General features: G+C 36.4%; 1 protein-coding gene across 5 annotated transcripts in view; it reads left to right on the top strand.

Annotated features, from left to right (window-relative positions):
- CORIN (corin, serine peptidase) overlaps positions 1-14,247 on the top strand; it is a 130,795-nt gene that overhangs the window by 74,002 nt on the left and 42,546 nt on the right. For all 5 annotated transcript variants that reach the window (XM_048303717.1, XM_048303716.1, XM_048303719.1 and 2 more), the window contains 5 exons: positions 2,213-2,326; positions 6,915-7,022; positions 8,591-8,701; positions 9,286-9,402; positions 12,719-12,817. In XM_048303717.1, the coding sequence (XP_048159674.1) occupies positions 2,213-2,326; positions 6,915-7,022; positions 8,591-8,701; positions 9,286-9,402; positions 12,719-12,817 (549 nt within the window). The remainder of the gene's footprint in view (positions 1-2,212; positions 2,327-6,914; positions 7,023-8,590; positions 8,702-9,285; positions 9,403-12,718; positions 12,818-14,247) is intronic.

Genomic DNA, 14,247 nt, shown 5'->3' with positions numbered 1-14,247 from the left:
ACAGCCCAGAAATGAATATGGGATGCCAGAATCTTTGCTCTTCTGATCTGTAAGAAAAATATTCAGATATTCCTGCTGTTAACTTTTGTTCTCCCAGGCCAAGCTGGCATATTAACACAAAGGATAGGAGTCCATTACTCTTGCTATCTTAGTACCAGTGAAGCTCTTTACTGATGGAGATCTCCATCAAAGAAAATCAAGACAGTTCCTTTTGAGCTGTTTATGCTGTCTTCCTTTTTAAACATGAAGGAAACTGTGTAAAAGCCAAGTTATAAGAATGTAAGATTGCCAATCAGTTAAAGTTGCCTTTCCAAGCTCTAAGAGCCTTTCTTGTATGATGAACTACAAAATTTTGATTATGCTATCATATTCTATTTTTACCTGACATGATCATCTGTGGGATAAACACTGGTCTCCAGGGAACTAGTACTTCCATACCAAGGAAGTCTGTTGTTTCTAGGGGGGCCTGTAGAGCTTAGTGACTGCAGCAATTGGGAAGTGCAGTATATAGGTGAGGGAACTGGAGAAATAAAAAGATTGGCCCATAATAAAGTGTGACGTTATCATATGGAATGAGATTCTTGCCCTGTCACTGTTGCAATGACCATGTTGAACAAGGTGGTTGAATAAAAACTTTCTCTACTGTTCTTTGAACACTTCCAGCTAACTGGGCTCTTCATTTGTATAGCTGGAGTTTATTTGCAACTGAGACATTTGCAGCTACAAGTAAAGGCAACAAGAGCTATTCTTTGAACATATAAAGTAACATTAGTCTTTACCCTCCAAAAAAAACCCAACCCAATGACATGCTGGTTTTTGTGTCTTAGATTGGTCAATTGAAGTTATTATTCATTATTTCTTATAACTTTCACTTTAATATCTCATTGCCTCATTTTTCCCCCTGTAAAATGAGACTGTGAATGTTATCTAATCTCATGTTTGTCTTAAGACTATTGTATTTTGCGGTTTGTAATATGCTTCTGAAACTGGTGGAATACAGGTGAGGCTGTAACTCTTCAGTTAGAGGTTAGGAAATGTGTCCAATCACACTGTGTGAGGGAACCTACTGAGGAGCACATCATAAGGGTGTGCAAAAGGATGATGCTGGTGGTTTCACCCTTGTTTCTGATGAAGAGTCACAAACATTAAATGGCACAAACTAGTTTAAAATTTTGGTTTAAAGTCTCTTAGTATTTTGGGCACCTTTCTGCAAAATTAGAGACCTCCTTTAAAATACATTGCATAAGCAGCTTTCACTGCAATAACCATGTTCCCAACTAGAAAATGATGTATGTATTGCAAAATCAAAATTATTTGCTGTCCAAGTGGACATTACACCTGGGAGTGTAATAGAAAAGATTTTGAAATTATTCCTAAGTTTTTATTACAACCAAATTTTCCATAAAGAGTGTGTGTTTCAGTTAAGAAAGTTTAAGATTTACCTGTTACTTGGGGATGATAAAATAATATTTGAGGATGAGAAAAGAATGTAAATATGTTGAAAAAAATAATCTCCTGCTGAAAAAATTTAAAACTAATAATGAGGGTGATGAAACTGTGTGTGTTTGTGTGTATATCCATTTCCATAGTGTGATAGAAAAGACTGCTATTCTAGGACCACAAATAAAATTAAAAATCTAGATAAATAGTTGAACTTGCAGCCAATGCAAGCTGGAGCTATTTGTCATTTTTGAAAAGCATTGAGCATGGCCGATGCTAAGCGGTACCTCACAGCATCCACTGTATACCTATTGGTTTGGCAAATTGTGAAGAATACCAAAGGGATATACAATAAAGCCAGTCTTAAGCAGAAATTATTGTATTTTTTGTTGGCATATTACAGGCTCCTTCCCTAAGGGGAAGATTTAACGGGTGTAAGATCCCAGGGGCAGATTTAACGGGTGTAATAGTCTTTTCATGACTGCCTGTTGAGGTCTTTTGAAATGGGTCTTTCACTGCTAGCAGTTCTAAATGGCTTTGTTCTATCTCAAAAATGGAGATTTTTTTCTTTCAGGTTTTCCTCTTGACCTTCTTGCATTCAGTGATGTTCCCCTGAGAGCTATCTTGATGTTTTCCAAATTGGAAATATGTTTCAATACCTGCGGGGAATCTTAAATATCAGTTTAACATGTGTAAGACTCCAGTAGCATTAACTTGGCGATGTTGATGCTAACTATTTTTCTCCTTATTCTGTCCTTTTTCTCTCTTGCAGCACTGTGTGGAGGAGAGGAGAGTTTCTTGTGTGCCAGTGGGATCTGCATCCCAGGGAAACTGCAGTGTAATGGCTACAACGACTGTGATGATTGGAGTGATGAGGTCCATTGTAGTAAGTTTCTTAAACCTTGAAGCGTTCTGCTGAAGTACTGAATCCAATCAGGGAAACCTGGAAACCGAAGCAGGAAGAATAGGAGCTTTGCATAGTGTTTGCATATATTGACATTTGGACTCTGTAAGTTGCTGTGGACTATGTGTAGCTTTGCTCACTCAGGCCACAGCATGTGCTTTTGATATGTCAAATTTTATGCCTTGAGGCAGATATTCTGCAAGGAGCTCTGTGGAAATTAGAAGTATTTGGTTTTTTGGTTTTTTTTAATAGGTCAACAGTGTGCGTCAGAAAGGAGCACTTCTGATAATCAGCTGAATACTGTTGTAGTTTTATCCTGGTCCTTGGCATTGATTTTAGAGTAGATGCAAGACCATCTGTTTGAAAATTGTCTTGGTCTCAATCCTGGATGTGATTTATTTAAGTTAATCCTAGTATGTGCTGCAGTATAATGTACATATGTGATAGCCTCATTTTTTATTTGTCTGTGGTAGTGCATATCTTTAGAGCTCCTATGTGTTTTTCTGTGTTAACAAAACACCTTGGACTACAAACACCTTTAGAAAAGCTGAGCAAATGTACTGTAAGATAACAATGAGAAGGGGAAAAGAAAAAGAACAAGGGAAAATGTGGAAAAAATAGGGGCTATGGCGGGACATTATGCCACAAAACAGGATTTCTCATTCAGACTTTGAAAAATGTCAGACTGTGCAGTTTACACTCAACTCAAAAGATTTGTTCTTACTAGTGATTTAAGAGCCTGGGCATTCCAAGGCTCACAAAGCTGCTTTTAGGGAAGTTGTTGTTAGATTTTATCTGGGATACTCCAAGGAATAAATGAGGACAGCAATTTCCTCCTGGTCTCAATATGAATGAGGTTAGAGCTTGCTTTTCCTTTGATAGCCTACAATTCATTTAATGGAGATTGAGATAATGTCTGTTTATGTAAAAAGTATTGTATGTTTTTATTTTCCAATTCTTCCTGTCAGCGCTAGCTTTAGATTTAAAGTGAGCTCAAAAATTTAAAAATGCCTATGAGACTATGGTTCTCAAGTTCCATTAGAAATGGGAAAAGAATAAATTAGTAATAAAATGTGGAGAATGTGAATAAATATATTGTGTGTCTTGAAAAAACAAACATAAGTTTCATGAGGTGAGATTACCTTTGAAAGGACGCCTGTCTGTTTAATGATACAGGGTTTACATGCAGAGGATGTCTTTCATTAGGATGATTGGTAAGAGCTAAGGAGAGGGTGTGGAGGTCAAATAAGGCTTTCTTGAATTGCATAGCAGAAAGAGCAAAACTGAAGGAAGACCTATTTGCCTGACAGCTTGTCTGATAAAAAATGCTGTGTTTCTTGCAGTCCTTGCCCCTCTCAAAGTCTTAAGTCACCTCATTAAATTATAGGATAGGTTGCTCAGAGTCCCATCCAACCTGACCTTGAATATTTCCAGGAATGGAATATCTACCATTTCTCTGGGTAACCTGTCCAGTGTTTCACCATCCTCATTGTAAAAAATTTATTCCTTATGTCTAATCTAAATGTACCCTCTTTTAAAATTATTGTCCTATAACAGCAGCTCCAGCTAAAAAGTCTGTCCCCATCTTTCTTATAAACTCCCTTGAAGTGCTGAAAGGCCACTCTTTCTCCAGGAGAAACAACCCCAACTCTCTCAGCCTTTCCTCAAAGGAGAGCTGTTCCATCCTTATGATCATTTTTGTAGCCTCGTCTGGACCTCTTCCAACAGGTCCAAGATTTTCCTGTGCTGTGGGACTTAGAGCTGGATGCAGCACTGCAGGTGGGCTTTCACAAGAGCAGAGCAGAGGGACAGAATCACCTTCCTCAGCCTTCTGGCCATGCTGCTTCTAATGCAGTCCAGGATACAATTGGCTTTCTGGGCTGCAAGTGCACATTGCTGAGTCATGTCCAGCTGTTCATCTACTGGTTCCCCCAAGTTTTTCTTGGCAGGGCTGCTTTAAATCCATTCATTCCCCAGCCTGTGTTGATACCAGGGTTTGCCCTGACCCAGGTGCAGCACCTTGTACTTGGTCTTGTTAGACCACGAGATTCCCAGGTGCCCACTTGAGCTTGTCCAGGTCCGTCTGTATGGCATCCTGTCCTTCAGGTATGGCAACCACACCACTCAGCTTGACCTCCACACCATCTCCCCATCTCATCTGCAATTTTGCTGAGGGTGCACTCGATCCCTTCATCTATGTTATTAATAAAGATGTTAAATAACACTGGTTCCAGTACAGAGCCCTGAGGGACAGCACTGGTCAGTGATGTCCTTTGGGGTTCTGAGCTGTTGACCCTTGGGATGCGATCGTCCAACCAATTCCTTATCCACCAAACAGTCCACCCATGAAATCCATCTCTCTCCAATTTAGAGAGTAGGATGTTTTGGGGGTTTGTCCAGACCCACATGCAGCAGATCCTTCTGGACCCTTACAGGGATCAAACCTGCCACCTTGGCTTTATCAGCACCATGCTTTAACCAACCAAGCTTATCTTAGGGTCAAGTTGTTGAATGTAAAAGATTCACCAGGCTTCATTTGTGTTTAGTGGAGTATAGAATAGGAATTTGTATTTAATTTTATGAAAATGGGGATTTTCCCATCATTTATAAAATTTAAGTTGAGCCTTTTACAAGTGGCAGCTGCCAAGTGCCCATCTTACTTAACAGAGTAACCAACTACCCTATACTATACATTATTGCTAATATCTTGAAGAAAATGTATATTAAGGCTGTTAGATTTTCATCAAGTGAATCTTATTTCCCTGCAAGGAAGTTTGTATACTTTTTGTTTACCCTGTCTATGTGGGCCTGTGAATTTTCTACCCTAAAGGGCACTGCAGCAGCTTCAGCAGTATTAATGTAAATGGGTATGAATGGAAATGAAACAGTAAATTAATCCAGAGGAAATAACATAGAAAAAGACAGTTTTGTTTCATTTGCAGGAGGAGCAGTGGAAGAAGCATAGAAACCGTCAGAGTTACAAATTGACCAGTAAAATTAAAGGTTGCCAGATGACTTCACGCTGTTGCATATTCAAAACAAGAAATGTCTAGAATTTACTCTCAGCTGGGTATCAGTCTGCTTACGGAAAGCAAGAACTTAAATGTTTTCATTTCATTTTCATTTTCATTTGTTATTCCCTGTTTTAGGAATAATAGTTCTTTTTGAAGCCAAAGTAACTATTGAGTACATAGCTCATGGCTCAGCTGTATTATTTTACTTCATATCCTGAAGCATTTCCTTCACACTATGCTATATATTCAGTTTGGACTATCTAAGATAATATGAAACTTGTAGAAAGCATTAATACTTCTGTGGGGGAAGGGGAGGAAGTGACTCATGTTCAAGTTCCGGAGTTTTTTTCACATAGGAGGTGAAACACTTGGTTGACATTGATCTGAAGGGGTAGAAACCCCACAGCACCTTCTAGAAGAGTTCTGCACCTTTCAGTGTGTAATATCCTTAGAAGGACACCCTGCTTTCAAAGTGGAACCACTGTGCAATCATGAACACAGGAATCACATGCCAAGAGGAGTGAAGGAAGTGATAGCATGATTCTGTTTTTCAGTTGTTGATCATCTCAGAAGAAAGGAGGCACTTTTGTTCTACTCCCTGCCTTTTGAGCTCTCTTTCTGTTTTCCAGGGAAGAACTCATTTAGAATGCCCACATATGCCAGTAAAAATGAGCGCAAAGGACTTCCTTGGTTCCAATGGCATAGCTTCAACAGGAAGGAAGGATTGTCCACCCAGCTGTTCTCTATCTTGGTATTCCCCCTGAAAAGCTAGAGGTCAAGGAAAAGCCTAGAAGAAGGCAGTGAAACTTACCCACTTCCTAATTGTGTGCTTGAAATCAAAAGTTATTACTGATGGGGACCAGACACCACAAACCCTAATTTCTCTTCAACCCACTTAACTACAACATAGATTCCATGTTTTTATTGAACCTGATATTATTCAAGTATTATGGTTATTCTCAGGGAATATCTGGCAGATTCTACTGATGCCTCCTGTCATGAAAAAATGGTTAAACCCACTTAGGGCTGACAGTGATAAGAATTCCTTGATGAGAAGGCCAAATCTGAGCTCCAAACTGTGTTAAGCATAAAGCTCATTTGAAACTATTGTAAGATCAAAGGCAGGCTGAAAAGCAGAGTCTAGGGATCTTGATTTTGCTGTTAGAATCTTTAACTCCATTTAATAGCCACATCAGGTGCTGAGGATTGTCCTAGTAATCTACAATGGTAAAGCCTACAATCTTTCTTGAGAACTTTATGTGTGTAAGTTAATTAAACATTTAGGTCCCTATGTGCAACCAGAGCACTATCTCCTTATGGTATTGATCAAAAACCAGCTGGTAGGGAGAGAGTAAAAATTTCTAAAAATGGTTTTTGATTTTTCATATTCTTCCAGATTAGATTCTCATAAACTGGTACCCACCAGTATTAATGCAGACCTGTATGCTGTAAGGTATCTTTAGCTAATTTTGTGTGTAGTCAGCACATTCCAGTGTTCACAGTTTATATGAATGTTCCAATGTAACTTTAACATTTTGCATACATTTGTTTTGTAGACTGCAGTAATGATGTATTTCGTTGCGACACGGGAAAGTGCCTCAATTATACCTTTGTTTGTGATGGATACGATGACTGTGGAGACCTTAGTGATGAACAAAATTGTGGTAAATGAAAGTTATGTGCTTTTCTAAAGTCTTTTAAGATATCAGGATTGCCTAAGCCAGTAATCTCTTCCCTTAAACTACTGAAAGAGTAATATACCCTGCTGTTACTCTATTTGAACAAAGTGGAAATAGCTCACAGATTCTATATGCAGTTTGAAAAGGTTTAAAGGAAAGTTCTGGGTCAATCCAAATCTTGAAGGGTTTGGTATTTATAAGAAATACTCCTATTTTCAATTTGCTTTAAACTAATTCCAAAGGATGTTATGGCTGCTGCCTTGCTAGGTTGACTGAATTTAACTGAGAGTAAAGCAAACAATGAGAGGGTACACACTGGTGGTGCCAACTGTTTTATAGCTGAACTGTTTTTACATAAGATTCGTAGTGAAGTTGTATGTTTTGATTATCAAATTCTGTTTCTTTCAAATTCTGTTGTCAATCAGCTTTGCATGTTCTGACTCATGATACTTATCTACCCATGTGTCTACCTACGCTTGACTTCCATAGGAGAAACAATGAAGTTTTGCCAGTAAAAAAGAATAATCTAAACATGTAAATATTGGAAAACTTAGAAAGTCTTAATTTTACTAACTTTTGGTCTTGTTACTACACCTGAGAAAAACTAAGTTTTCCAAAATAATTCTTTAACAGTTAAAATATTATTTCTCACTTTCTTCCTTTTGCTTTTCTAAGGAAAAACACAAAGAACATGAAAACTGAAAATCAAGGCACATTTTTTTTTCTGATATTTGTTTTATATTTCTTCTCCAAAATCAGCACACTCCAAGACCTTTCAATATTTTCTTCTCAGTTTTGGTTATTTAGTGTTTTTTTTTTCATAAATAATCTTTGTTTGAAGATGATTTATATTTTCTAAACATTAATCTGTCTCCTATCTTTCCTACCTTGATGTAGGTTTATTCTATACAATTTTTAAAATCTAAGATCTTGTACATGCTATAATTGGTTTTCATAGCAGATTTGGAGGACTGGACTGTGTCTATTGTCTCTATTTTGCTGTAAAGTCAGCCTGCTCAACAGAATGCTCTTCTTTATTTGTGCATTCAGGTAGAAAGAGTAAGACGAAGATTGGAATAATTTCTTTGTAGATAATTCTTATGGAAAATTCCAAGTACATGCAAAAATATAGTTTCTGAAGTTAAGAAACATTTTTTTAATGTCTTAGTAAAAAGATAAATGTAGGAAATTATTTTCTCTGGTGGTTACTGAAAATGTTAGTTAACTAAAAATCATTCTGTGAGATGGTAAGCCAGATCTTCTAATGTGCTTAGCAAATCTTAGAAACTTGTTCATTTACAAATGGTCACAGCTGTGCACCTGAGAGAAGGAATTATCCATCACTATGCAGGCAATACAATTAAGAATATATGTAACTACCATCTGCAAAAAAATCTGCAGATACAGAAAATCTCTTCATATAATTTATTAATGCAAAATGACTCATTAATAAGAAGATTATCTATAGGCATAGAACAATTGGTCAATAATATAAAATATACAAATGGTAATTTAACATACTTTTTTTTTCTTCGAATTTGCATTTTATGTAGATTGTAATCCAGTGACACATCATCAGTGTGGAGATGGGAGATGTATTACAGCTGATTGGGTATGTGATGGTGACCATGACTGTATAGACAAATCAGATGAGATCAATTGCTGTAAGTTCCCTTAATCTCTAATTATTTTTTCTTTCTTTAAAAACAAAAAAACCCCAAAACCCAACCAACCAACCAATCAAAAAAAACCCCCCTAGTGTACTCACCTGTAAAACAAAACTATAAACTTATTTAATTTCAGAAGTTCACACTTTACAAATGTCCGTTCTTGGTAGACAGCTGCAGCAAATTAAACATTTGTTGCCTTTGTTGAGAAGTAAAGCATTGCTTTGTGTTTCAGCTTCTTGCTAATTACAGAATAAGCTTTTTGTTAATTGTAATGTTCCACTATATGAGTAAAAACTATGTGAGTTTTTTTACCTTGGAAAAGCTAAGACTTCATCTCAACCTGCTGGTAATACCTGGCATTCATGTTTTCAGTCTCAGTAGTTAAAGATCAGCGCAACTGTGGCTATTGAAAAATTAGCTGACACCTAATGAGAAATGCCTCGTGATCTTCAGTGCTAAGCAGTGTTGTCAGTTCCTCCTAAAATAACTTCAGTATGATGTTCAAATATAAGGCAGAGCTTCATTAAGCTAAATTGATCAGAATATTGTCTTTTTTAATATTGTTTTTTTCTCTCTAGCATGTCACAGTCAGGGTCTGGTGGAGTGCCGAAATGGGCAGTGCATTCCTAGTGCATTTCAGTGTGATGGAGATAATGACTGTAAAGATGGAAGTGATGAAGAAAACTGCAGTGAAAGTAATTATATGCCTCATTTTACTCTTCTTACTAAACCTACCATTGACTTCTATGTTCTGCAGTACCTTTAGCTAAAGCTGTCTGATAAATAACTTTCTTTGCCTTTCAAGTAACACTTGCTAAGGCTGGTTGGTGTGTGATTTCACAGAGGCATTTGTAAGCAGACTTCTTTTAGTACTTAAAAATATAAAAAAAGATGAAGAAGTGGTGATATTTAGCATAGTATATATTTTTCTTATGCAATCAGCTGTTACTTGAAATACATTATTTGGAGCAATGAGAATCTACTATTACAGGAATTGGTGTCTTCTGAGGAGGAATTTTCTCATTTAAATCCTTTTTTTTTAAATCAGAACTTGGGAATCAAAGAAAGAATGTTTTTGTAAGTAAACTAATGATTTAGTGTGACTAAGGGAAAATATATGATGATGTAAGTTTTCACAGCTGCTTGATAGCTGTCTTATGATGGACTCTATGAGAGAAGAGGAAACTGTGCGATGTCTTGAGCCCCAAAACATGGTTTCCCTAATACACTTAGAAAGCAATGTCATTGTGTTATGATGATTTCAACATCTGAAGGTGTTTTTCCCATGTAATTCTCTTATTTCTGGTAAGGTATAGGTTCAGATTGCAGCCTTTCCTTCAATGCAAGAATTATTAATGTATTTCTTTTATGAATCTTATTTTAAAGATATTAAAATAGTTAACTTTATGTAGAAAGCTAGTGCTGGCAGATGTAATGGTAATAGGACAGGCTATTTAATTCTTATTAGAGTAGAAAAGACCTGTTATCATAAGATAAATACACAGTGTGATTATATGAACCTCATTTCTTTAGGAAACCAGTCTAAAAGAAATCCTTTCATAAGCATGGTACTCAGTCCCTTCTGTTCATAGAAAATTCTTGGGATCTTCCTACTCCAATTTAAATACCTCCATTCCAAAAATAACTGAGAAGCTGAAACACAGAAATAATCAATATTTTTCTTCACTATTAATGTTGACATTATAAAAAGGTCTTCCATGGAATATCTTCTAGTTCTGACTGTGGCAATCTAAAAACCCAGAAACAAGTTTTTGTCCTCAGTTCTGACTGTACACTTGCACAAAATGTTCAGTTTTTATTCTTCTTTATTGATGTCCAAGCTCAGTCTTATTCTATGAATTCTTTTATCCTCCATTTCTCTTGCATTATGTGGGCTAAAAGTCAGTGATGTGTTTTGTTTTCACGCTTTTTTTCCCTTTTGATGTTGAAGCAATGGTTAAAAATATTTTTTTGTATGATGAACAGGTTTAGGTTAAAACAGTCAAGCAGTAGTATGGGGTGATAATTATGTAGTCAGTGATCTCACTACATGCTAAAAGATCTTTCTGCTTGGCATTAAACTGCAGAGGTTTTAAATACAGACATTTTCCTTGTTTGTATTATTAATTCTTCAATGTGCAAAAATTCTATCCAGTATTTTGCAGTATTGTTTAGAGCAAAATTCTTTCTTTATGCAACCATATGCCATCCATCCTAATTTGCATGGGAATATGTTGGCAGAATTTGGACTTCATTCATCTTTAGTTCCTTGCAAAGTCCATGTAAAAGCAAGGCAGAATTCTTGTTGTAACTTACTATTGTATTTCTTACATATTTTGTTGCTTCCAGCAAGTGCAAAAAATGCGGTAGGACATTCACTTATTACAAAGACTTCTCTGCTCTACAAAAAAAAAAAAAAATTTGGATATGTCTATCAGAGTCAGTGAAGTTAGGGCTAACACAGTCAGGAATATTAGTTTTGTTACTAACACGGTAAATATGTGATATCAGCATAGAAATTTGAGGTCAAGGTGTAGTGACTTCCCCTTGCCTGTATAAGGATACAGGGACCTTGTGTGCTAGCACAAGTATATATTCAGAGATTACAAATTACTTGCTTCTTCTCTGTCTGGATGAGAAAAGTGGTCTCCTTCACTACATACCTTAAGGAAATTTAAGGTATAGTATCTATCTATGAGTACTGCTCTTATTAATTTTGTGGCAGTAGAAATCTAATATAGATGTACTCATGGCTGCTTCTCTTCAAAAGACAGGGTAGAGTGTTTGTAGAAATCCATCATTATTTGTGCTAGGATCAAAAGAATCTACATTGTAGCACAGGGATTTTTAAAGTGTTGATAAACTGTTCCATTGTGGGATAGGAAGGAGTTGGAGCAAACTTTAAAAATAATTTTAATGTAAATATTTGGGATAGCTTTAGAAGTCAAAAGGCTTTCCCTACCTTTCAAGTTCCGTTTTGCAATCAGATGCAACTGTAAAATAAGATGGTCAATTGCTATAGCAAAGAAATTACCTCTATTGCTTCCATATATAAAATGTATGAAAGGAACTAAATCCACATAATTATGATATGATATGAAAAAATCATCAGTTCCTTTAGACAAGATTGTTGCCAAGGTTGTTGAAATTAGATCTTTCTTCAACACCTTCTGTATGCCCAATGGAGGGAAGAATGATTAATGTTCGTGGGCAGTAGTGCAATACAAACACTAAGTAATCAGGGTAATAAGCTGTTTTAAATAGGATAAGATGATAAACACCATCTATTTGGTCTGTCTGTACAGAATAGTAAACTAAATGACTGATTTTACACATGGAAGAGGGAATTTAATGGTTTGGAAAGGAGTCATCACAACTATGAGAAAGAGAGAAGGCCAGGGATTTGTCAGATAAAGTAACTACCCAGGTAGTGTGCTCAGAAACTTGTGATGAAGTGCTGGTTTTATTTATTCTGAAGTCCATCATTAGGACCATAGCATTTTTGGATTTCTTTCTGATGTTTGTTTTTTAACCAGTCAAAGGAGGACAATACAGTTCTGGCGACCTTTCTTCAGGATGTCTTATTGTCAACCAAAAACACCATAAAATGAGAAGCAGATCAACTGAATGGCATTGAATAATAATTCACAGAGGGTATTCTCTTTCAGCTAGGACCTATTGTTCTTTCTGAAATGTGATTTACATGACTTTTCGTAGTCTGCTTGAGTGTCATGGTAAATGTCTTTCAGAGATCCATACCTCTCATTCAAAAACTGGGATGTAAGTTTTTTGTATTGAACAGAGGGGTAAAAAAAATGAGATCTGGACAGTGTTGCACACTTTTCTTCCTTACACCACATCGTTACTGCACTTGAAATGCTGTTGGGTACTTACTGAACTATGTAAAGGAAATACTTAATTTTTATGTAAACACTGTACTTTCTCATCACACTCCAGTCATTTTTATTAGTCTGATAAATAATTTGAAAAGTACATTTCTATTTCCCTCAGATCAAACCCTCTGTCAGGAGGGAGACCAGAGGTGCTCTTCCTGCCCTGATCCCTGTGGAGCTTCTCCCTGTGAGATAAGAAACAGCCAGGCAAACTGCAGTAAGTAGGTCATGTGCTTCACACTGTCACTCTTTTAGGGTGTTTTAGATTATAATGAGGATGCAGGCTAGGACAAGGTAAATAATAATTTAATCTTCTAGCTAATGCACATGTCTAATGATTAAGCTTTGAAAAGGGCAATGTTGAAACAAATGTGTCATCAAAACTCTTGGTTATTGATGTACTAGGATTTATAACATTTGACACTGAGGTATTTTAACTTTCTCTTCTATGAATTTTTTTATATTTTCTTCATGGCTGTTTATTGTTGCACTTTTTCTTAACATTTAGTGACATTCAGTCTCTATGTAAAGTAAACAGAATAATGTAAGTGTAAAGCAGAAGATACTGATTTATTTTCAAAATATAAAAAACCCCATGTCACTGTATTTAGTAGTCAGGAGAACTTCTGGACTTTATGAAGGAATTAATTTGGTATTAAAACTGGAAAAAATAATTATTCTTCTGACTAATATATATTGTAGAGGATCAGGGTTTTCAACTCTCTGTATCCTCATATCTGTGCACTCTACTATACCACTCCATGCAAGGTTCCTGTACTAATTGTGCGCTTGCTTCTGAATAGCTGTTTTTGCTCAATTGTGCATTGCAGCAACGTGAACAGGTAATCAATAGAAAGATATTTGTCTATGTTTTGAAAGTGGAGCAGAACTGTATTAAAAATTACTGAAAATTAATTAAAACTTAATGCTGTGTTAATACAATCACATCAATTCAGGTCACCTTGACACATGGGCAGACTTGGCTTCACTTACAGACTATTTCTACACAATTCATATGTAATTGTTTTGTGTTGCAGTTATCTCTGCAAGGTATGCTTTGATACTATATGGTAGCTTGTGTGGATAATGTTATTCCATTTAGAATGGGATGGACATAGGAAGGTCAACTAGTCCAAACTCCATATTCCCTCTAGAGTTGTGACTATCACCTTCAACTGTTTGAGACACCACTCATTCTGGGGCCTTTAGATGCTGCTAAAGTAAAGCTGTAATATACTTTATAAAGCAATAAATGCTTTACATGTGCTTCTATCAATGCTTTGTGTTTGTGTTGTGTATCAATGCTATGTTTTTGTGAAGGAATAATCTTATGTACCATGTTTAGCATTAGAAGGAAGTTAGGTAACACCTTCGGTCAACAAGCCCAAACTCCTGATCAAATCAGTGCCAATTAAGTTGTGTTGCCCATAAACTTGTGCAGCTGAGCAGCTCTGTCCTTAAGGACAGAGATTCCACAGTCATTCTGAGAGGTCTGTTTTACTGTTAGGGCACTTCCATCGTAAAAACCTATTTTCCATGCAGAAAATTGGAATTCTCTCATGTCTTTTGCCTCTCATCCTATCCCTGCATGCTTCAAAGGGTCTGGTTCCATCTGATTTACACCTTCCCACTAACTGCTACAAGCAC

This window comes from Corvus hawaiiensis, chromosome 5, assembly GCF_020740725.1.
Source record: "Corvus hawaiiensis isolate bCorHaw1 chromosome 5, bCorHaw1.pri.cur, whole genome shotgun sequence".
Classification (NCBI taxonomy): domain Eukaryota; kingdom Metazoa; phylum Chordata; class Aves; order Passeriformes; family Corvidae; genus Corvus; species Corvus hawaiiensis.
Note: the sequence above shows the minus strand (reverse complement) of the source record. Positions and strands in the feature narration are given on the sequence as shown.